General features: G+C 60.5%; 3 protein-coding genes across 7 annotated transcripts; 1 reads left to right on the top strand and 2 right to left on the bottom strand.

The window, feature by feature from the left end:
- Nucleotides 1-424: 424 nt before the first annotated feature.
- NDUFA7 (NADH:ubiquinone oxidoreductase subunit A7) lies at nucleotides 425-1959 on the bottom strand. The gene is made up of 4 exons (XM_048287703.1): nucleotides 1875-1959; nucleotides 1701-1750; nucleotides 1458-1607; nucleotides 425-649 (listed from the first exon to the last, which is right to left on the bottom strand). Exons 1-4 carry the CDS (start codon nucleotides 1923-1925, stop codon nucleotides 553-555), a joined length of 348 nt encoding a protein of 115 aa, XP_048143660.1. The 5' UTR covers nucleotides 1926-1959; the 3' UTR covers nucleotides 425-552.
- A 36-nt stretch (nucleotides 1960-1995) lies between these two features.
- Nucleotides 1996-2600, top strand: RPS28 (ribosomal protein S28). The gene is made up of 3 exons (XM_048287704.1): nucleotides 1996-2096; nucleotides 2192-2239; nucleotides 2308-2600. Exons 1-3 carry the CDS (start codon nucleotides 2058-2060, stop codon nucleotides 2428-2430), a joined length of 210 nt encoding a protein of 69 aa, XP_048143661.1. The 5' UTR covers nucleotides 1996-2057; the 3' UTR covers nucleotides 2431-2600.
- A 1620-nt stretch (nucleotides 2601-4220) lies between these two features.
- Nucleotides 4221-16722, bottom strand: KANK3 (KN motif and ankyrin repeat domains 3). 5 transcript variants are annotated; one of them, XM_048287698.1, is made up of 11 exons: nucleotides 16559-16684; nucleotides 11089-11163; nucleotides 9061-10797; nucleotides 8437-8536; nucleotides 8099-8296; nucleotides 7488-7575; nucleotides 6934-7153; nucleotides 6455-6597; nucleotides 6038-6238; nucleotides 5855-5953; nucleotides 4221-5673 (listed from the first exon to the last, which is right to left on the bottom strand). In XM_048287698.1, exons 2-11 carry the CDS (start codon nucleotides 11123-11125, stop codon nucleotides 5620-5622), a joined length of 2877 nt encoding a protein of 958 aa, XP_048143655.1. In that variant the 5' UTR covers nucleotides 11126-11163; nucleotides 16559-16684; the 3' UTR covers nucleotides 4221-5619. The 5 variants fall into 5 exon arrangements, with proteins under 5 accessions (XP_048143655.1, XP_048143654.1, XP_048143653.1 ...); XM_048287697.1 differs by having other exon boundaries at nucleotides 4221-5676; nucleotides 16559-16683; XM_048287696.1 differs by lacking the exon at nucleotides 16559-16684 and adding an exon at nucleotides 16702-16722 and having other exon boundaries at nucleotides 5603-5953.
- Nucleotides 16723-21418: the final 4696 nt, after the last annotated feature.

The raw sequence follows: 21418 nt of genomic DNA, 5'->3' as shown, positions 1-21418 counted from the left end.
GCTCCGGGCTCCCTGCGAGGCAGCGGACGGAGCTGCTACTGCCCGGCTGAGCCCCTTCCCGGCTCCAGGAACAGCCACCCTCTCCCGCAGTTCCCTGGAAATCCATCAGCACCGCAGTCGGCAGTGACGTGCAGGGCAGGGGCTGGACAGCGCCCGGCTGGACCGAGCAGCGCGCGGTCACAGAAAGGACACTGGCACTGACAGGTGGGGGACGGGGCGGGGGGGAAGTGCCCCAGGCTGCTGAACCTGGGCACGGGGGGAGCCCTGTGAGCGAGGCTGTGCTTTACTCAGCTCTGCTCTTCACTGACTACAGCTCACAAATGCCCCAGTGCTGTGTCGCTATTCCAACCAACCAAGTACACTGGTATTTAAAGATCAGTAACTTGAATAAATCAAATAAAATAGACAAAATGGGAGGTGGAAATCACAGCTTTATATACATTTATTAGTCAGAATCAGCTCCCTGCAGCAGCCCTGGAGCCACAACCAGCACAGCCATCCCATCAGAGCTGCTCTGGAACCACCTGTGCCCATCATGCAAACCCCCCCAGCTCACAAGTAGGGCTCGTCCTTGGAAATTTCCCATTTCCTAAGTGGTGGTCCTGGTGTCACTGGTTTCTTCCCCGCTGTTGTCGCTGCAGTGTCTGAACTGGGGTAGAGAAAAGAGGAGAGAGAAGAGGCCTTAGTAACACTCCGGAATTACACTTGGATTTAATCAGGAGCCCAGGTTGCAAGGTAGTGCTGGAGGTGTTTGTTAATCAGAGTCTCAGAATGGTTTGGATTGGGTGGGACTTTAAAGCCCATCTCGTTCTAGCCCCTGCCATGGGCAGGGACACCTTCCAGGTTGCTCCAAGCCCCATCCAACCTGGCCTGGAACACTTCCAGGGATGGGGCAGACACAGTTTCTCTGGGCAACCTGTGCCAGGACCTCCCAACCCTCCCAGGGAACAATTCCTTCCCAATATCCCATCTAACCCTGCCCTCTGGCACTGGGAAGCCATTCCCTCTTGTTCTGGCACTCCATGCCTTGTCCCCAGTCCCTCTGCAGCTCTCCTGGAGCCCCTTTAGGCCCTGCAAGGGGCTCTGAGCTCTCCCTGGAGCCTTCTCCTCTCCAGGTGAGCACCCCCAGCTCTCCCAGCCTGGCTCCAGAGCAGCGGGGCTCCAGCCCTCGGAGCCCCTCCGTGGCCTCCTTTGGACTCATTGCAACAGCTCCTTTCTTGGTGGCCCCAGAGCTGGACAAATGCTCCAGGTGGGGTCTCACCAAAGCAGAGCAAGTGAACTTCCTCCCACCCCACTTAATTGCAAGGAAATATAGACCCAAATAATTAGTTCCATATTCTTCTGCCAATCTGGGTAACTCCCCACTGCTGTTGGGCACATTCTGTGCTCCTGGTGTAAATCAGGGCTGAGCCCGCTCCGCGGCGGTAGCCGTGCGGCACCGCCCGCATCAGACCTACCTGCCGGCCGGTGCCCCCGCTGGCAGAGTTCTCTGCGCCGCCGCCACCACCACGGGCGGCAGCGACTCCCGGCGCCCGTCCCGGCTGCAGTAATAGTTATCTGCGAATTTGTGGCTGGGGCCCACCGGGAGCCGCGGCGGCGGCTGGGTCCTAGGCAGAGAACGACGCGAGCGTCAGCGGCGGGGCCGGGGTGGGGGCGGCTCAGCGCCCCGCCCGCCGCCCGGCCCGGCCCGGCCCCGGCACCTCTTAGCGATCTCCTCGTAGCGCAGCTGCAGCTTCGCCTGGAGGTCCCGCTGCAAGGCAAGGCCACAGCAGCTCAGGCGGGGCTGCCGCCCTGCACCGGAGGCTCTGCGGAGCCGGGGGCGCAGCGCAGCGTCCCGCGGGGCAGAGGAGCCCCGAGCCCGGGGATGTTCTTACCCCCGCCAGGAAGTTGCGGAGCCGCTGGACCAGACGAGTTGCCGTCGCCATTTTGGCCGCGGTGAAGGGCAGGGGCGCGGGGGACGCCGGGAGCGCGCGCGCGGAACGCTGGGTCTCGCGAGCCTTGGCGCTATATAAGGCGGCGCGGGAGGGAGCCGCCCCTTTCCGCGCCCCGGAGCCGCCATGGACACGAGTCGCGTGCAGCCCATCAAGCTGGCCCGGGTGGGTACGGGGGCTGGGGGGACCGGGCTGGGCTGCGCCGGGTCGCACCGCGCCGGGTCGCACCACCGCGCTGACCCTCCACTCTGTCCCCGTAGGTCACCAAGGTGCTGGGCCGAACCGGCTCTCAAGGGCAGTGCACTCAGGTGAGCGGGCCGGGCGGGCGCGGTGCCGCGGGCCGGGCTCGTCCAGGCTGACGCGGTTCCCCCCGCAGGTGCGCGTGGAGTTCATGGACGACACGAGCCGCTCCATCATCCGCAACGTGAAGGGGCCGGTGCGCGAGGGCGACGTCCTCACCCTGCTGGAGTCGGAGCGCGAGGCCCGGCGGCTGCGCTGAGCGGGGCCCGGGGCCTCTGCTGCTCCAGATCGTCCGTCGGCGGAGGGAGCCTGGCGCCCATCGCCGGATCGCCCGTCGGGGATGGAGCCTGGCGCAGCTCGTTCGGCCGTGGGTCGGGGGTGCGGAGGAGCGTGGCGGCCGCGTCACTGCAATAAAGGGTTTTTCCAGTAGCGCCTTGCCCGGGTTTCACTCAGCGAGCGCCTGACACCTCTGTTTTGTCTCACACCTGAGCACCTGCTGCTTTTCTCGGGTTCAGTAGCAGCATGCCCTGCTTGTTAGTGGGGTTACACATAATGTCTTCATTGTAATATCACTTCGTTATTGCATCTTTACTGACCTGGCATAACAAAAATAATTTTGTTTTGATTACAGTAGCCTTAATCCTGATCTTCCTGGTAAGCGATTTTCTGTATGTGATGAAGTGGTACTGGAAACTTACTGGACCCTGGATTAGCTCCCGCTAATCACAGGTTGAAAGTCAAGCTTGGTACCGGCTTGCAAAGCAACAGCCTGCTACTTCTCTGTGTCTGTCCTGAGTAAACTGCTCAGTGAATGCTGGCATAAATACACCTGCTTGCTGTCCTTCCTGGCAGTCACATGCAGAGAGCAAGTGCTTGTCATTCCTCTTTGATTTATTGACTCCTCCATCTCTCTTTGGCTTTCCCTTCCACCACAAAATTAGTTAGCAAGATGTGTTGTTTTAGGATGTTACATAAGTCAAAAGTAAGGCTGAAAAGTTTAGAATGAGCCTGAAAACTCTGCTGGTTCAAGGGCAGGTGTTTAAGGACTGGTGTTTTTTATCTGCTTATAGAGTGGTGCAGGTTTTGTGGTGTGTGTGAGCAGAGTCAGATCTGCAGCCTCTCATGTAAGGTCTCTGATGGGGAGTGGTTTTTGTCTGCAGTGTCCTGAGCTTGACTGAGGCAGTTCAGCGGCAGCTGTAACTGAGGATTTGGGTGTCCTAAAGCTGAGCAGAGCACTGCTGGGACAGATGGGTAAAATGCTGAACTGGAGCAGGCACTGACGATTGTTGTAGGGCTGATGTTAAGAGTGTGGGATTTGTCCTTTCTGCCAGTTCTAGCTGTGCCCTGGGCAGCTCATGGGCAGCATGAGGCGTGGAATTTGTGCCATGGAGAAAGCCCTTGTGTTTGTGCTGTTGCTTGATGTCATTTACGATTCTTTGGGGGGTGTTTCAGAGCATTAACACAAGGCTGCGATCCCTGGCTCGCGTGACGCAGAGCTCAGAACTGGTTGTGTGTGCCAGAATTCCTCTCAGAGTTCAGTTCTGTGGCTGCTGTTTATTTCCTCACAGCTTCAGCAGTGACCCAAGAGTGTTTGCTCTGGCCCCTGCCAGCCCTGAGTGCTGGGTGACTGGGATAGAGTGGCTTAGAGAGCTGTATCCCTTCTGGAATATCCATGTGGGGTCAGCCGGGTCTCTGTCCACATGAGGAGGGAGGCAATTTGCATCCTCACACTTGGTCTGGTGATTGCCCTTTAATGATGCAGTGTAATATGAGCACCACAGAGAACCAGGGGTGGTACAGGGCTGCAGCTGGCCCTGCGTCCATCTTGGTCCTGCAGAACGAAATGGGCAGAGACACCACTGCACCTGCCTGGGACACCTCAGCAGGAAGAAAACAGACGGAGGGATGTAGCCACTGCATAAACTTGCAGTGAATGACTTGGAATGTGGGGTCCCCTGCTCAGGTCAGGGGCTGTGCCAGGCTGTGCCTCTGCTGCAGCTCTTGCAGGGTTTGTTGTGAGCCAGACAAGGAGGTAGGAGACTGCTGATGTCACTGTAATATTTCAAAATAACTTTAAATTTTATTTATATCTTAAAAATACCAATATTGAAATACCAGTAAACAGAGTAGTGTATTAGGGAGTGGCAGTGAGCGCTGTATATTAACTCCAGTGCAAAGCTAAGAGCAAGTTTCTGGGGAGGGCTATGGGGTTCCCCAGCTCAGACCAGATCAGGCAGGGGCAGAAGTGGTGAGGCTGGGCCAAGGAGCAGGAATGGGGCCTGTGACACATTACCTTTGTGAAGGGCTCAGAGCACAGCTGCCTTCCCATGCAAAACCCTTGTTTCTCCCGGTCCTCGTCCTTACCCTGTTCCCACCCTGCACGGCACTCACACACTTGCACAGACACGGCACTCACACACTTGCACAGACACGGGTTCTCTGACGTACATGTTCCCCTTTGCAGGCTCTACCTGTGTGCTCTGAGCTCTTCCAGCCCATGTGTTTTTCCTGGTGCTGCTGTCAGCTGCTCTCCTCCCTTTTGGGATGGGAAGTGGGCAGAGAGGGACTTGGCTGTGGGCTCTGGCTGTCTGCACAGCCTGTGGGACTGGTTAATTGGGGAAATGTTTAGGAGGTAATTGGTCTCTCTCCCTTGGGAGAAGGACCTGCTCCCCATGTGGGTTATCAGCTAGGCAGGCTTAGTTGCCAAATGCATCCTTGGCCCTCAGCCCCTTTTGTCACTTGGCTGCAACCAACCCCAACTGCTCAGAGGTTTTGCTCCCATTGAGCAAATCAAATCCCAAGTGATTTCATGTTGAACTTCATCCTTTGGCCAAGCAATACAATTTTTTTGCTTTGTGTGCATGTGCTAGAAAAGAAAAAAAATCTGATTTCAGCCAGGAAAGGAAATGCCAGAAAAGAAGGGCAAGTATTTGAGTCTGGAAATGCTCCCAGCCCCTATCCAAGGCAGTATTCCCTCTCCCATTGCTGCACAGGACGTGCCTGCAGAGCACCACGTCCCTGCTGGGGCCAGGAGCCGTCACTTGGCCTTCCTGGCTCCATGTCACTGGCACTGGCTGCTGTCTCAGAGCTGCCAGAGAGCACAAACCAAGTGCTGTTTCTGCTGGGTTGTTTCTTTGCTGTTCCTCCTTGCAGAGGGCTCAGAGGTGGTGCAGCTCCGGTGGTCACGGCAGGGAGCAGAGGGGATGGGTGGCTTCTGCTCCCTGTGTGTCCCACCCCGAGGTCACTTGGCTCCTGTCACTTGGTGCAGTGAGGTGGCTGCGCATGGGCTGCATCCAGCGGAAGAGACGGGCAAGGGAGGCCCAGGGATGGTGCTTGTGATGGGACTGAAGCTGCAGGGAGCGGGTTGGCACAGAGGGGGTGGCAGGTGAGGGGATGTGAATCACAGCCCAGTGCTGATGGTGGCCCCTGGCTGGATCCCCAGGTCACTCTAATTTGGTTTCTTTGGACTCCCAGGGCTCTTTGTGGCTGTCGGTGACATCCCCTGCTGCAGAGAGAGTAGAGTCACCAGAGACCCCTCCAGTGACTCCAGGTCAGGGCCAGCAGGGCTGTTCTGAGCATGTAGCACCCAAAATGCTCTGCTCTAGCTCCTGCAGCCTTTTCCTGGAGACACTCATCTGTGTCACAGCCCTTTCCCCTCCCGTGGGGAGTGGTGTGGTACTCACAGGTGCCTGCGCCTTCGTGCCATTGAGGTGGGCGTAGAGGAGCGTGGCGATGTCACTGTGACCAGCCTCCAGCGCGATGGCAACAGCATTGTTACCATCCTAGAAAGTAAGGGAGAGCATGTAGAAAGGGGTTTGGGGACAGGGCGTAGTGTGGGCTGCCCAGGCCCAGTGGCAGAGCCTTACACTGTCCACGATGGAGATGTTGCAGGTGGGCTGAGCCAGCAGCAGCTTCACGGTCTCCACGCGGCTGTGCTCGCAGGCGCACATCAGCGCGGTCGAGCCCTCCTCATCCTGCAGGTTCACGTCGGCCCCGCAGGCGAGCAGGGCTTCCACCATCTCCTGCCGGCCATGGCTGACGGCCAACATCAGTGCCGTCTGGCCAGCCTGCGAGGAAGGGACACTGCCAGGCCACCTCTGCCCCCACTGTGCTCCCCGCACCACAGGACCACTGCTGAGACAGCCCCGCTCCCTCCCTATGTGCCGACACCTCTGGGTTTTGGAGCCATTGGCCTGCCCTTGGAAAAGCCGAGTGTGGCTCTGGCATCTGCTTGGGGGTGGGAGTTGAGGATCAGGATGTGGTGGCCCTCAGCCCGCACCAACCTGGCTGGCCTTGGCGTTGACGTTGCCCATGCTGAAGAGCCTCCTGACCACATTCATGTCCTCCTCCTGCTCAACGGCTGCCAGTGCTGCCAGCATGAGGGCGGTGTACCCAGCTTTGTTCTGGTGGTCCACGTTACAGATCCCTGCGGGGGTGGGGAGAGGGGCTCAGGATGCTGCAGGGCTGGTGGGAGACATGGACCAAGCCACGTGCCTAGCTCCCCTTCACAGTCCTGCCCAGGGTGCTGTGAGCCATCCCACAGGCACAGAACTGCTGATGGATCTCCCCCATCAAATCTGGGCTCCCAAACGGACTGGGGTGACTGCTTATCCCCACACCTATGAAGAGACACAGCCTGGGGCAGCTCTTCTTGCCCCTCTTACTGCCAGTGCCTTCCCCCTGTGCTGACATGGCCAGGCCATGACCTGGGGTACAGTGGGATGGTGGCCAGGGGATGTTTCTGGGGGTGGGGGGCACTGACCCGTATCCAGCAGCAGCCGCACGATGTGGAAGTTGGAGTGGGAGACACTGTAGTGCAGGGCCGTGTTGCCATTCCCGTCTGCCAGGTTCACCACGTGGGTCAGGAGAGCTGGTGAGACCTCGGCAAAGGCCAGCAGGTGGTTGGCAACTGTGTCAGGGACGGACGACTTTTGGCTGGACAGACGGAACCACTCCTGAAGGACCAGGCTGCTGCTGGCGAGCTGTGGGCAGAGAGGGGCTGAGCTCCCGCTAAGCCTCTGCAGGGCCTCGCACCCTGGCACGCACCCCTGCTGCCAGCCCGGGGCGGGAAGCAGAATCCCTGCTCCAGAGGGGGTGGGTGAAGGCAGGACCCTGAACTGCCCAAACCCATGCTGGGCATGGCCTGAACTGAGTTCACATGGGCTTTGCGGTATCTGGGACAAACCCTGGAGCAAAGGGCTGTATTTTGGGGGAAGGTGCTGAGCCAGGCTTTGCTGGTCCCTCTCTGGGTAGGGCCAGCCCTGGGGGATGTTGGCAGGGGCTGGGCAAGCCATCCCACCCCAGTGCTCCACTCACCACCTCTTTGCTCTTGGCAGCACCGGGGTGGCCCAGGTGGGTCTTGACGATGAGGCAGGCCTCCCTCATCCTGGGGCTCAGCTCGAACCTGTGGAGAGCATGAGGATGTCTGCAGTATGGGGCTGCATCACCCCACCAAACCTGTGGAGCACCCTGACTTCCCCTGCAGAGCTCCCTAGTGCCTGTAACTCCACAAGGTCCCCAGAGTGCAACCTCCAGCCTGGTGGCTGCACCATTGCTGCTTCAGCCTCTGCAAACCTCCATAGAACGGAGCCTTATATGGATGTGCTTGGGCACAATTCACCCATTCTTAGGCCACATTTTTTTTTCCTTTTGTTGAAAAATGCTATTTGAAGGCTGTTGGGGTTTTTTGTCCCCCTCTAAACTATCTTCTGCAGCAAAGGGGCATCTGGGGCCTCTCATTCTTTCCTTAGGAGACCCAAGAAACTGGAAGGATTGTTTTCTGCTGAATGGTCTCTGCAGGAGCTGAATGGGTTTTTCCCACCAATGGCACTGAAGCTGGGGCAGATGCCCCGAGCTGGCAGGGCCAGTGCCATGGCTCCCAGCTGCACAGGGCCCGGGAGCAGGGAGCCTTCCCCACTGGCACTTACTTTTCCTTCACCTCGGGGGGCTCCAGCAGGGTCACATCAGTCCCCTTGCACTCCAGCCTGGGCTCACACGTGCCTTCTCCGGCCTCCTCCTCTGAGGTTTCGGTGTCTCCCTGCTCCGAACTGTTGGAGCTGTTGGCCGAAGCCTTCTCAGAGGAGCTGTTGCCTTCTTCCTCCTCCTCACTGGATGTGCTTTCATACCTGCACAGAAGGAGGATGCTCAGTGGCAACACAGCACCAGCCTGGCCCCCTTCAGGCCCTGCCACTGGCCCCAGCCCAGGACAGGGATGCAGGGGACCAGGATTGGCTCACGGGGGTGGCAGGAGCCCCTGAGCACGTACTCCCCATTCAGCACGCCCACAAACTGCAGGCTCTTCTTGCTGCCCTCCACCTCACTCCGGGGAGCACCATCCCGCTTCTTCATGATCGACTTCAGGGCTCCTACAGGGAAAGAGATGGATGTCAAGGGCCAGTGAGCAAGAATCATAGAATTTCAGAATCACAGAATGGTCTGGGTTAAAGGAGACCTTAAAGATCGTCTCATTCCAACTCCACTGCCATAGTCAGGGACACCTTCCACTAGACCAGGTTGCTCAGAGCTCCATCCAACCTGGCCTTAAACACTTCCAGGGATGGGGCATCCAGAACTTATCTAGGTAACCTGTGCCAGGGCCTCACCACTTCACAGTAAAGAATTTTGCGTAGTATCTAACCTAAACCTGCTGTCGTTTTGAAACCATTCCCCCTTGTCCTGTCACTACATGCTCTTGTAAACAGTCTCTCCCTGGGGCTAGCCAAGCACCCCAAACCCCCTAGACCCCCGGGCAGGCATGAAAGGGACATGGGCAACTGCTGGGGCATGAGTAGAGTTGGCCCTGCAGGCATTGTTCCCGACAGGGCCAGCCTCTCTCTTCCTGCAGGAACATTCCAATCCAGACCCTGGCATCATTGCTGGTGACACTCACCGGCCACAGGGCTTGGGGCAGCTCCACTGTCCTGCGCTGGGGATGGGTCCCAGTTGCTGTGTGTCGTCTCCAGCACAGCTGGCCCAGGGGCTTGGCTGTCTGGGCACATCCCCCCTGTTGCTCCTGCAGCCGGCACTGAGGGGCTGCTCAGGCTGTCACCCAGGCCAGGCTGCATCACACTGCCCGCACCAGGCTCCTTCTCCTCTCCTGCCAGGACAATGCCGCCCACATCTGTCTGGCTGCCCTTGTCATCGCCGCTGGCAGCTGAATCGGGTCCGACTGCCACGTCCCGCCCGTTGGGGGAGCAGCCCACGGCGACGCAGGAGGTCGGGGGGCAGCACTCCACGCCTGCCTCTGCCGTCTCTGGGGGGTCGCCAGCTGCCCGGCTTTGTGTCACCACCGCAGCCTCCACCAGCGCCTCGGCCACCTGCGGCTTGGCCATCACCTCCTTGTCCGCCTGCCCGCGGGGCCGGCGGGCGCACACCTCCAGCCGCAGCTCCTCCAGCTCCCGCGTGGCCTCCTGCAGGTGCCCCTCCATCAGGGTGATCACGTCCTTCTGGTGCCCCACCGTCTGCTGCAGCAGCTCCAGCTCCCGCTCCGCCTCAGTGGCCAGCCCCAGCGAGGACTCCAGCACCCAGACGGCCACATCCCTGCGTCCCCGTGTGCCGCCGTCTGGTGCATCCCCGCTCTCCTGCTGCGACCGGTAGTAGAAGACGGCATCTGTCATGGCCCGGTCCTCACCCACTGCCACAGAGCGGCACGGCCTCTCAGCCACCCTGGGGCTCCTGCCTGGCCAAGCCCTGATGCCCCGCTCCGGCACAGCCAGCTTCTCTGTCAGCTTCCTCAGCTCTACAATTTTGCTCGTTCGCCCCTTCGCTGGCTCTGCTTCACTCTCTGGCCCCGTGCGGGGCGGCTCCTCAGCCCCTGCCCCTGCCTCAGAGCCAGAGGGGTGATACAGTGCCTCGCCAGGCTCTGCTGACAGCTTCTCCAGCAACTTTGCCTTCTCCCTCTTCAACTCATAGATCTGCATCTCCAGGAGGGGGATGGTTTTCACCTGCTCCTCCAGGTCCCGGAGCTGCCGCAGGGCTGCAGCCATCTGCTCCCGCACGTGCTGCAGCGGGGCCGTGCTGAGCCCCGCAGCCGGAGTGCTGCGCCCCGAGCTGCCAGGGCTCACCCGGCCCCAGCCCGCCTGGCCTTCGGAGCCCACTGGCACCCAGTGGGGTGGCTGGCTCAGGGCGCCCGGCAGGCCACTGTGGGAGGGACCGCCAGTATCCTGCAAATGGCCCTGCTCCTGCTCCAGCCTCCTGCTCGTCTCCAGCAAGGTCTTCTCCACCCGCGGGTTTCGCACAAGGCACTTGCGGGTGGGAGGTGGAAGCAGCCGTACTGGTGGTGGTGAGATGGGGTGGGAGGCTGGCTTGCTCGCAGGCTCCAGGGGTGCTCGGCCGTGCGGGGACAGCAGCAGCGCAGTCCTGCCCTCCTCGCTGGCCGTGGAGGTGAGGGACTCGGTGGAGGTCCAGGCGCTGGCGTGGCTGCTGGGGCTGCGCAGGGTGCTGGATGGTGCACGGGACCCTTTTGCCCTGCGAGGCAGTGGCACTTTCTTGAGTGTTTGGCCACTTTCAATATCATCAACATATTTCAGGAAATCAAGGTCCAGCAGGAAGCCGTAGGGGGTTTCCACGGAATACGAGCTCTTCTCTCCATCGTCCTGGTCCCGGTACAAGAACGGGCCCCCAAGATCTGCAAGAGGAGCAGGGACAGTAAGGCAGGGACCTGGTGGAGACAGGACGGCTTTTCCAACTGGGTTATAACTGCAGAATTTGCAGCCTGCAGGCCCCTCGCCTCCATGATGTGTGATGTGTCTGTCTCCAGCACCCTCAGTGCCATAGGGTGTCACAGGCTACCCACTCCATGTCAGGGCTGGTGCTGCAGTGAGGAACTCCACGGGGCTGGGAGGGGACAGCTCAGCCCTGCCACCCCCCTCGCACTCCTTCCACTGTCACTACCTTGTGACAGCCCTGGTCTCTTTACCTGGGAGGTTCTGGTTCAGGGGTGCCGGCTGAGCCATCTTCTCCCCAGAGTGCTGCTGACCAGGGGACCATCAACCTGCAACAACGAGACCAAACCCTGTGACCCCAGGGCTGGCGAGCCCCAGGCAGACACACAGCCCTGCTGCCCGCCCGGGGAGAGCCCTCTGGCTGCCCCCCGTCATCTGCCAGGTCCCCTGGCCTCCCCCAGCCCAGGGCTGACACTGGAGCTGGTGGCCGGGCACGCACAGTGCTGCCTGTGGGGCCGGGATTGTTTGTACATTTAAGGAATGCTCCGCAGCTCGGCTGGGATGGCCATGCTGCCAGCTCCGAGGGTCACGAGTTGGAGCTTGGCCATACAGTGGGAGCAGGCCAGGAAAAAAAGGAGGCTGAAACCTGTATAGGTGCAATACTCAGCGCGAAGTTTGCTTTGGATAAAGGGAACCGATGCTTTGGCAAAGCCACGCGACTGCAGGGAGCTGCCAGCACCCATCAGTGCTGCATGTGATGTCCATTCTTGCTGCCCAGGGTGCACCACAAGGCCTCAGGGGTGTCCTGAGGGGCCAATGACCTCCAGGAGAGACCTGACTGCTTTTCCCTGTCAATAACATGGGATAAGGCAGAGGGGAATGAAATGGGAGCCTGGTTTTCCCAGGAGCCAGGCATGGACACGCTGGAGGAGAGCAAACAGGATACAGCTGTGGTCCAGAGGTGAGCTCATGGCTGGGGATGCCACCATCTGTGAGCACTGAGCTGGGACCTGCTGCAACATCTGGCAGAATCTGGATGCTGGGGCCCAGGTGTGAAGTGCTCCTGGAGCAGGATGGGACAACAGCACCTTGGGAGCACCCATGGCTGCTGTGCATGGCATCAGGGTCTCGGTAGCTCTGCCCATGGGGCACAGGTGGCTGAGCAGCTGTTGGTGGGCAGAACATTTGGCACTGGACTATTTTGAGAAGAAAGCAGGGGAGGAGGAATGCCACGAAGGAATGGTGGCTTGGGCTCAGCCCTCAGGCAAGCTGAGGCTCGGCGCTGCCCAGGGAACAGTGCAGGATCTGGCCTTGGCTGCACAGAAACACCCACATCCGCCCCTCGCCCCCGCTGCTCACGCCGATGTCGCAGCCACTCCCTGGCCCCGGCGCTGCAGTTGCCAGCCCTCAGCTCGCCCTGACCCCGTGGAGCCAGCAGAGCAGCTGTGGCAGCGCCAGGCCAGGCTCAGGCCGGGCACCGCGGCAGCCTCCCACCCCCAGCCCAGTGCACAGGGTTGGGGGCTGAGTCCAACTGGGCAGAGATAAAACACTTCCCACTAGTCACCGGGATGGATTCTGGGGCTCTCCCACTCCTCTGCCAACCCATCCACAGCCGATGCACATCCCAAATTCCACCTCCCTCAGGATCATCCCAGCTTCAAGCTGGCACCCATTCCACCTCTTCTGGGAACATCCTGGCTCCATGCTGGCATCCACCGTTCCTAGCTGCTGGCTTCATGCCCAAGAGGGTCCACACATCCCCCACCTCGTGTAATCCCTCCCACCCTGGGAAGTGTTTGGCTTCCTCCTCTGCATGGCCCTTGCTGCAGGTAATTAAACAGTGCTGGGGCCAGGACAAACTTCCCACCGGGCTCCACACACGTTGTAAATCAAACAAGAGGAAGAGAGAGCAACAGGAGCCAGAGCCAGCGGGTGCGTTTCCTCGGGGGGAAGTGGCCGGCAGCTCCCTTCCGCCGCCTGGCCGGGTATTGTCCTGCCTGGGGACAGGAAAAACCTCCTCTGCCGAGGCCTGGAAGCCTCCCACACCACTGCAGCAGCAAAGGTACCCTTTGCACCAGCACTGCCCTGGTGTCCCCTCCACTGAGCTGGGGACAGGCTGCTCATCACCTGCCACCTCCTATGGCCCTTCAGCTGACGTCAGCAGCTGCATCCTGACTGTGGGGGACATCCTCCCACTGCTTCCAGACCCCACTTCTTTTGGTCTGACAGGACAGGCTGGACCCAGGGCAGGAGTTTCTGTCTTCATCCAGCTCCAAAAAAGGTGATGGGACCTGCCAGCTCCCAACCACATCCAAATGGCCCCAGAGACCCCATGATGTTCAAACCCTCCTGCGAGGTGCAAACACCCCCCAAGCTCTCTGGGCCGTGCACACTGTCCCTGGGCTGCGGAAGAGGCGTGGGGCTGGACTGGAGCAGTGGGGGCGGATGGTCCCAGTGTGCAGCAGGTTGAGTCCCCACACCTGGGGCCCAGCCACTGTCAGCACCAGCCAGACCTGGCTGCCACAACCATGGCACCACTCAGGCAGCTGCCCTCCATGTGGGCTGAAGTCTTGGTGGGGCTAATTGTACCAGCCACTTTGGTGCCAAAGGCTGATTTTCAGCAGCTTCAGCTGCTCCCTTGGGCACTGGTGCAGGTTGCTGAAGGGGCTGGGCACATGGACCCCTGAGGGGGGCCCTTACATGATCCCAGCTCCCTTTGGAAGCAATGAGTGTTGTTTCTAGCCCTGGTGTTTCGACAGAAAAGCAGGATGGTACAAGCAAAGGACTGGCAGGGAGGCTTGGCAACGAGGGGAAGAGGTGGAGGATGCGCAGGGACCCAACCACCCCCATGGAGGCAGGGCTATGCTTTGCCCTGGGCTCAAACCTGTATTTTCCCCTCGTGCTGTTGTACCAATGCCAACATGAGAAACTTGGAGCCAAAAACTGGAGCTGCTCCGCTCGGTTACAATAAGAAGCCATGCCAGGGATGAGGGAGGCTGGGCACCCTGGCAGAGCCCAGGTACCACCTGGTCCTCATGCCCCAGCCCCAGCTGCAGGCAGCACTCTGGGACCTCTGGCCTCATGGGGCAATTTCCCCTTGGGGTTCCCAAGCTCCTGGACTGGCAGAGGAGAGGTCTGGGGGAGCTGCTCCCAAAGCTTGCGACCTTTGGGCCCTTTCCCTCTCCAGGGGCACAGCTGTAGCAGCCCTCGGCCCGGTTCAACCACCTGCTGCAGTGCAGCGCGAGCTGCTCCACCGGCGCGGCCGGGGCTGGACACAGGGAGGGTTCTCCCCAGCTCTCCTCCTGAGCCAAAATACTGAGGTCATGAGGAATGTGAGAAGAACAGAGTCCAGAGCAGCCCTGGCCAGCGCAACTTGATTTCTCTCATCCAGGCACGCTTCCCTCGTAGCTCTGTGCAGGCGATAAGCCCTGAAGCTTGGAACTGAGGCTGTTCCAAAGTTAAAGGGAAATCACCGAGCAAGCACACGGCTTCCTCCACTGCCAGCAACCTGCCAGGATTCAGGCTTCTCGCACACAGCCAGCTGTCACACGTGCCTGTCACCTGCAGCGTCACCTGCCAGCACTGTGGCTGGGTGCAGCAGGAGGTACCCAGGGCTCATGACACCTTCCTGTCCCTGTCCCCTGCTGCAGGGGCTGTATGGGAGGGCCTGTGTCTATTTGCCCAGGCCACCTTGGCCACGCTGTCTATGCTGGAGCTTCTCCTGGAGGAGTCGGATCCAGGTGGGTGGGTGCACAACACTGACCCAGGGAGAGAAAGGGAAATGCTTCGATCATCTCAACAGCCTAATTTCAGGGTTGGACTGTTATTTCTGGAGTTGTTGTCATTGATGGCCCAGTTGGCTAGGAGGCCAAAGGGGCTGCCCACACTCTGCACCCGCTCCAGCCCCAAGGATCTCCCTGAGCTCACACACGACCTGGACAACAGGTGTACAGTCCACACACAGACTCACGCCCGTGGGGATCAGCTCTACCAGCCCCCTCACACCTATAGCGCTATAGGCTCCCTACAGCTTCACTAGAGAACATCAACCCCTTTCCTCGAATCCTCACCACAGCTGCCCACCAGCACCTTCCACCAACACCTCCCGATTCCCTCGGGCCTGCTGACAACACATGGGATCAGCAGCAATGGCCTGGGCTCATCCTGCTGTCAGGAGGGGCTCGGAGATGAAATGTTTAAATTTACACCCAGGGTGCCCAGGTACAGCTGGGGTACACACAGAGCACCGTGCACAACCCCATGGCGGGTTCTACATGTGCACACACGAGCACCCCAAACCCCGCAGCACCCCTGTGCCCTTCAGCACCCCAGAGGGGCCTGCAGCAGCCTGGGGTGCCAAGTCACAGCCTCAGCCCTGCGGGTTCCACCACCCGGGGAACCCACAGCACACCCAGCCCGAATAGGTTCCCAGGACCCCAGGGAGTCTCCAGAATCCCCAGCCCTGCAGTTCCCCAGCTCCCTGGGAGTCCACCAGCATCCCCAACCTTACGGGTTCCCGGCGCCCCTGGGCGACCTCCAGCACCCCGGGGTGCCAGCAGCACATTCCAGGCACCCGCACGTCGGGGCGACAGCCCGTCCCCAGCCCAGGAGATCCCCGGGGGCCCCCCGCCGCCGCCAGCCGGAGAGGGGGAGTCCCAGCCCGGCTCCGGCCCCGCTCCCCTCCCGCTCCCGCCGCCGGGGCCGCTCGGGCGGAGCCCCTGGGGCGGCGGACGCCGGGGCCGGCCCATCCCGCCCCATCCCGTCGCGTCCGCGGGGGCTCCAGCGCGGCCCCTCGGGGGGCCCCGGGCGGCGGCGGCTGCGGGGCCCTGCGGGGGCCGCCACCGGGACGAGCCCCCGCCCCGCCGCCGCCGGACCCGCCCGTCCCGTCCCGCCCGGTCCCCGCCGCCCCTCACCGTGCCGCCGGGCTCCTGGGCTACAGCCGGGCCACAGCCCCGGGCCCGGGACTCTCGGGCTGCTGCGCGGCGCCGGGCAGCGCTGCCCGCCGCAGCCCCGGGCCGAGGGCGGGCGGGAGCGGGAGCGGGAGCGGCCGGGGCGGGGCGGGGGCGGGCGGGGACCGGCCCCGGGCCCGACGGGACGGAGACCGCCCCCGGCCGCTCGCCCCGCGGCATCCCCGCTAGCCCCCTCTCCGCCTGGGGAGGGGATATCGCTGTCCCCGTGGCCGGCCGGGGTGGAATGTGCCCCGTCCTGGTCACCTGGGGGGAGGGGTGTCCCCTACCCTCGTCACCCCCACGTCCCCTGGCCTGATTACCCTGGGGATGGGGTGCGCCTACTCCAGTCACCCTGGGGACGGGATTCTCCCCAGCCTGTCCACCTCGGGAATGGTGACCCTGCAGAAAGGGGGATCCCCTGCCCACATCACCCCGTTGCTGGGGTATCCTCTGCCCTGAGCTCAACCCCGCTGCTGCCCGGGGCCCCGCGGGTGGCTGGGGTCCAGCTCTGTGCACCATCGTGCTCCCCCCAGCACAGCCGCCCCCCGCACATCTTGCCCTCGTCCCACGCATGGCCGGGAGCCGTGTGCCTCTGGCCCTGGCTGGGCTCCCCAGGCCTGGCCCCGCCGGGTTCCTGGCAGCCCTCCCCGTCCCAGCAGCGGCTATTTGTCTCCTTTTCTTGCCAGCTTTCTTCCGCGCCTGCTTCCCGTGTTTGTAGCTCAGCCGCGAGCTCTGGGCTCTCCCCCATCCCGTAAGGACCCCGGCCATTCCCCACCTTTGAGCTTGCCCTCACTGACTGCTCCAGACTCTTTCAGTGCTGAAACCCTCAGCAAGGATTTTTGCTTCTTTTTCTTTCCTTTTCAGCTCTGAACCTCAGGGGTATTTTTTCATGTCTGGCTCTTCTGTAACACTACTCACGGGAAGAGCTGGAGAAACAAGATGTGCTTCCCGACGTCCCTCCCAGCTGCTGGCTGGCAGTTTGGGGACTTCCTGGGAAAGGGTTTGCATCCGGACGGAAGTACCTTAATAGCTCTAATGAATCTACCTCCACGGACAGACCTCGTCCCTCTCCAATCCATTTACATACTTGGCCTCCCCAGCATCCTGTGGTAATGAACTTGGTGATTTCACGCCCTCAATCGGTCTCCAGAGCAGGTCTGGAATAGCACTGCTCTTGCCGATTCACTGACTGCTTGCAGAAGAAATCGGTTGGCTCCTCTGCACTGTGCGGCTTTACCTTCTCTGTCCAGGTCAGGGGAGGTGAAGTCTGGTGTCATGAGCCAAGTCCCACCAGTGCCCAGCTGTGATGTGGAGCTCATGCCCCACATCCTGGCTCAGAGCTCCATGATGGGCCCACGTCCAGGTCCCTCACTCCTGCTCTTGGACATCTGACAAAAATGTCACCCACCTCCAGGCATCAATTCTAGTTTCCTCCCTGCAAAGGGAAAAAAACAACAAAGGAGGAGTTGAGGAAACATGAGCTTGGGAAAGTGATGTCACTGCAGCTCTGTGGGTGCCAGACCCCCACGTGACTGCTGCCACCCCGGCACGGGGGCTGAGCTGTGGAAGAGTGGGGAGACTTCGAACCACCCAGTACCACCAAAGAAATACAGCCCTGGGGCCGCCTGAATGTGGTGCTGCATCACAAAACTGGCAGCTCAGAGATATTTCCAGGCTGAGACTCACCAGCAGCCTTTGAACAAGGGGGATGGCATTGTTCCCTGCAGGGATCAGACTCCTCTGGCTTTAAGTTCTGGTCACTGAGAAGAGTCAAACCCAAGGGACAGCCCTTGTTTCTAGTATTCATTGTTTTCTGCAGAAACTATGTGGGACTCAAATATGAGGCCATGGCCAGAGAGCTCACCTGGGCTGGTTGGTATTCACACTCCGTGTAAATCCCATCTGCATCCAGGAGCAGATCACACGAAGCAAATTGCTTCTGAAGCCTTGGCTGGCGACTGGCGTGGTGGCTTCACCTCGCACCAGGGATGCCGAGCCAGGACCGGTCTGAGCTGTGGCACCTGCCCATCTGGGCCAGCAGAGCCCAGCAGGTGTAGCTGAACCCAGGCTTGGAGGCAAATGGCAGTGGCTGCGCCCACACCTGTGCCAAGGTCTGGGTTAACCAGGGTGTAGCTGTGTGGCTGTGGGTGTTAGGACTGGTGCCTGTGTGGGTGAAAGATGCACAGATGCTCAGTCTGGGAAAGGCTACAGGTGAGGACCAGGGACTTCCACAGTATGGGACCAAACTCTTGTGTTCAGCATCTCTCCCATAACCCTGCATGGAGGGGTGGGGAGGGCTAGCCAGGCTTCTGTTCCTCTTGTAGGGGCAGCTCTGCCGAAAAATCTCAGTGGTTTCCTGGTTCTGGAGTGTTGTCATTCAGCTGTCTGGGGCTTTGCTGACTTTCATGGCAACATTTTTGGGTCTGGCACAGCTGTTCCTTCATGATGCCCATCAAAACCAGCCCTGACCCTCCTAAGAGTGTCCATCTGAACAAAAAGCTCCAGGAGCTGATGTGTTTGATAGAATCAGATACATTTAAAAGCTTTTTTTGGTCCAGAAGAAGGTCTCAAAAAATTACTTTCTCTGTGAATCCCAATCCTTTTCTCTCTGTCAGTCCCTACTGGGACTGTGAATGTGATCATGCCTCTTTTCCCATCAGGGCAGTAGGAAATGTGTGTGCCTGTGTGCATGGGTTGTGACTCACACCAGCACAGGGTGCTTCTCCACAGCGTGCTGGGAACAGAGCCCGGGGAGCTGGAGGTGACTGCAGGCTGACAGAACAGGCTGCATCCCTGTCCCTCTGCACACAGCACAGGAACTGGGTGGTGTTGGCACATGAGAAAACACACAAAGCTTGGCCAGGCTTTCGGCAGGCTACAAGCAGGCATTGGCTGTGTCATTCTGTGTCATTCAGACGGCTCTTGGATGGAGAGACCCGGAGAAATGCTGCTGTAGATGCTGGTGGGAAAGGGCTGCAGCCCCACGTGCTGCATCACGAGCCATTCCGCTTGCTGCAGCTCTGGATGACTCCATTTGTTCCCTGGGCACCCTGGGGGCACACCTCCATGCACAGCAGGATCTTACAGCCCTGAGCATCTCGGTCCTTTCTGAGGCAGTGGGCTCCGAAGTCCTGGGTGTCCAGACTGGCCAGTGGTGGCCCATGGCAGGGAGGAGCTGAGAGTGCTCAGGATACGCCTGGGAAACAGATGATCAGATGTGTTCCAGCCATCTCCTGGCTGCCTGAGTTCATCTCTGCTTGCTCCAGCTCCACCAAGCCTGCCTGAGCTTGGCTCCTGGCTCCACCACCCCCTCCATGGCCCCATGAATGAGCTGGCCAGGCCAGGCATGGCGTGGGACCAGAGGCAAAAGTTGTGAGGCTCTGTCTGGCCCAGTCCCTGTAGGAAAGGGTGTCAATGCCAGCAATATCCCAGCCCAGCATGCTGTGCTCCTACAGGCACAGCGTCCCAGCTCAGCCACCCCAGCAGGATGTCCTTGTTTTCTGCCTGCAGGTTTGGGAGTGAACAGAAAGCTCGTTTCCTCTCGTCGCCTCTCTGCTCAGATCCTTCCTCTCTGGGTTGCTGCAGCAAAACAAAGAGCCCAAGAGTGGAGCTGCAGCCACTTCCCCAGCTGGGGAGGACCTGGCAGGACCTGGGGAAGGGTCCCCGAGGAGCTGTGGGTGCACACATGGTGCTGAGACCCAGCTGAGCTGGCAGGGAAGGGGCTTGCATGGAGGCTGAAGCCATTGGGGGAAGCCAAACCCCAACAGCGGGACAGCCACCACACAGACCCCTTGCCAAGTGCCTTCTGCCTTGCCATTTCCCACCACCCATCACCTCCTCCCTGAACCCAGTCTAGGGCTATGCTCTGGCACCTGCAATGATACCCTCTCCCTGGGGACCTCCTGCCCCATGCCACCTCCCACTACGTTCCACTAAGGTATGTGACCCAGTGTGTCCTCTTGTCTCCAGCACGGCCCTGCAAGACCAGCCCTAGTCCAGGTGCAGGATGCCCTCGTCCCCTGTCCCCCCACCCATGTCCCCTCTGATCTAGCCGGCCGCAGGTGACATTTCGTGCCTGTGCGGCACAGCGGGCGTGGGCTTTTATCTCGGGCAATCCTTGATGTGCTTGGCACAGCCCTCGGCTAGCCTGGGGAAGGCCAGGACAGCTTTTTCGTGGCTGCAATTGCAGCTCAGCCTTATCAGTGCTGAGGGAAATGCCGTGCGGGCTTTCCGCAGCTGGGGTTTGCTTTGGCCGCGGGCCAGCCCCGCTGGCAGCACCGGGGCACCTGCCCCAACGGCCGGCATGTCCTGCTCTTATGTGGCCCTAACACACCCCAACGGTCAGTGAGACGCATCAGCGGGATGCTCCCGTGTCTGGGACATTCCGGTACTGGGACCATGCTGCGCATGGAGGATTTGCAGCCTGGGTTGCCTTGAAAATCTGTGTTCTCGGCTGAAACACTTCACTCCTTCAAAATGGCCATTCCTTTAGGGGCTCTGAGCCCTCATGTCCACCTGTAGCCAGCAGGCTGTAAAATGGGTTTTGAAAATAGGTGCCCACACTGATTGTCCCCAAAAGGGGTGACTCCTGGAGAGGGGGACATCTGCCTCTGTGAATTCCTGTGACTTCAGTCCTGCAGTAGGGTGGGGTCCCAGCTGCAGCCCTGTCCTCTGTGGGAAATGCCCTTGCTCAGGGGCAGCAGCCCTGAGATCCACAGCCCTTGGTGATAAGCAGGGACACTGGCCTGCGTGGGGACAAGGATGTCCCCATCACCTGGTGGGTGATGTGTCTCAGCTTCACCCACTGGTTTCCAGCTCATCCCTTCATCCTGCAGAGCAGGATGGGGCTGGCTGTACACCGGGAGCACAAACTAGCCCCCAATCCCTTCTGCTTCTGTGCTCTCTGCCCTCTAGCATCCAGCAAAGACTTCAGCTGAGTCCTTAGGACAAAGAGGGAATTTCCTGCCCAGCAGATGCCTCTCTGCCCTGCACAGCCAGGAGCAAGCCACCCAGTGTTTCCCCGGGGAGTTATTTCCAGCTTTTTTCAGGTGTCCACTCTCCCTGCCCCAGCTTCACTCCCTCCGCCGCAGAGCCCTCGGGCTGACGGCATCCGGCTCCCTTTTGACATTTCCAGCGGAATCGGGTGAGGCCACTTGTGTCCGGCACACAGAGCGCCCTTCTCCGGCCGGCGCCCGCGGCCGGCAGGTTCCCGGCTGCCGGGGATCTGGCAAGGGCCGGGGCGACGCAGCGGGACCTTCCCGACGGGAATGGCACAGATCTGTCATTGAGAGGAGCAGAAAAGCCCCTCTGTGCCGCCGCCCGAAGCGGCACAGCTGGTGCGGGCAGACAATCGTGCCTTTGAGCTGGCAGAGGTGGAGCGGGGCCAAGCAGAGGGGCTTTCCCGCTCCCCCCCTCCGGGGGCGGGTCGGAGCCTGAATCCTCCTCCGAGCAGCACTTCTGGCATTGCTCTCTGCTCTCGGATCTCCACCGGGAACTTCTCACTCCATCTGCAAGACAGGAACACATTCCCCAAGCGTGGATCCATCGCCACCACTTCAGGAACTCCCTCCCGCCAGCCTCTGTCCGGGAGCCCCAGCGTGTCCGCACTGCCCCGGTGCCAGCATCCAGCTGGTTC

The sequence above is a fragment of the Corvus hawaiiensis genome, chromosome 28 (genome assembly GCF_020740725.1).
Source record: "Corvus hawaiiensis isolate bCorHaw1 chromosome 28, bCorHaw1.pri.cur, whole genome shotgun sequence".
NCBI classification, from domain to species: Eukaryota; Metazoa; Chordata; class Aves; order Passeriformes; family Corvidae; genus Corvus; species Corvus hawaiiensis.
This window is presented reverse-complemented; position numbering and strand designations above follow the sequence as displayed.

Excerpts from the sequence above, each read along its gene's own strand:
- NDUFA7 (XM_048287703.1), bottom strand. The coding sequence starts at position 1,925 with ATGGCGACGGCAACTCGTCTGGTCCAGCGGCTCCGCAACTTCCTGGCG. Across the intron at positions 1,751-1,874 it reads TCCGCAACTTCCTGGCGGGG|CGGGACCTCCAGGCGAAGCT; the intron begins GTAAGAACATCC and ends CTTGCCTTGCAG. Across the intron at positions 1,608-1,700 it reads TACGAGGAGATCGCTAAGAG|GACCCAGCCGCCGCCGCGGC; the intron begins GTGCCGGGGCCG and ends TTCTCTGCCTAG.
- RPS28 (XM_048287704.1), top strand. The coding sequence starts at position 2,058 with ATGGACACGAGTCGCGTGCAGCCCATCAAGCTGGCCCGG. Across the intron at positions 2,097-2,191 it reads AGCCCATCAAGCTGGCCCGG|GTCACCAAGGTGCTGGGCCG; the intron begins GTGGGTACGGGG and ends CTGTCCCCGTAG. Across the intron at positions 2,240-2,307 it reads CTCAAGGGCAGTGCACTCAG|GTGCGCGTGGAGTTCATGGA; the intron begins GTGAGCGGGCCG and ends TTCCCCCCGCAG.
- KANK3 (XM_048287696.1), bottom strand. The coding sequence starts at position 11,125 with ATGGCTCAGCCGGCACCCCTGAACCAGAACCTCCCAG. Across the intron at positions 6,239-6,454 it reads TCAACGCCAAGGCCAGCCAG|GCTGGCCAGACGGCACTGAT; the intron begins GTTGGTGCGGGC and ends CCTTCCTCGCAG. Across the intron at positions 5,954-6,037 it reads ACATCTCCATCGTGGACAGT|GATGGTAACAATGCTGTTGC; the intron begins GTAAGGCTCTGC and ends CTTACTTTCTAG.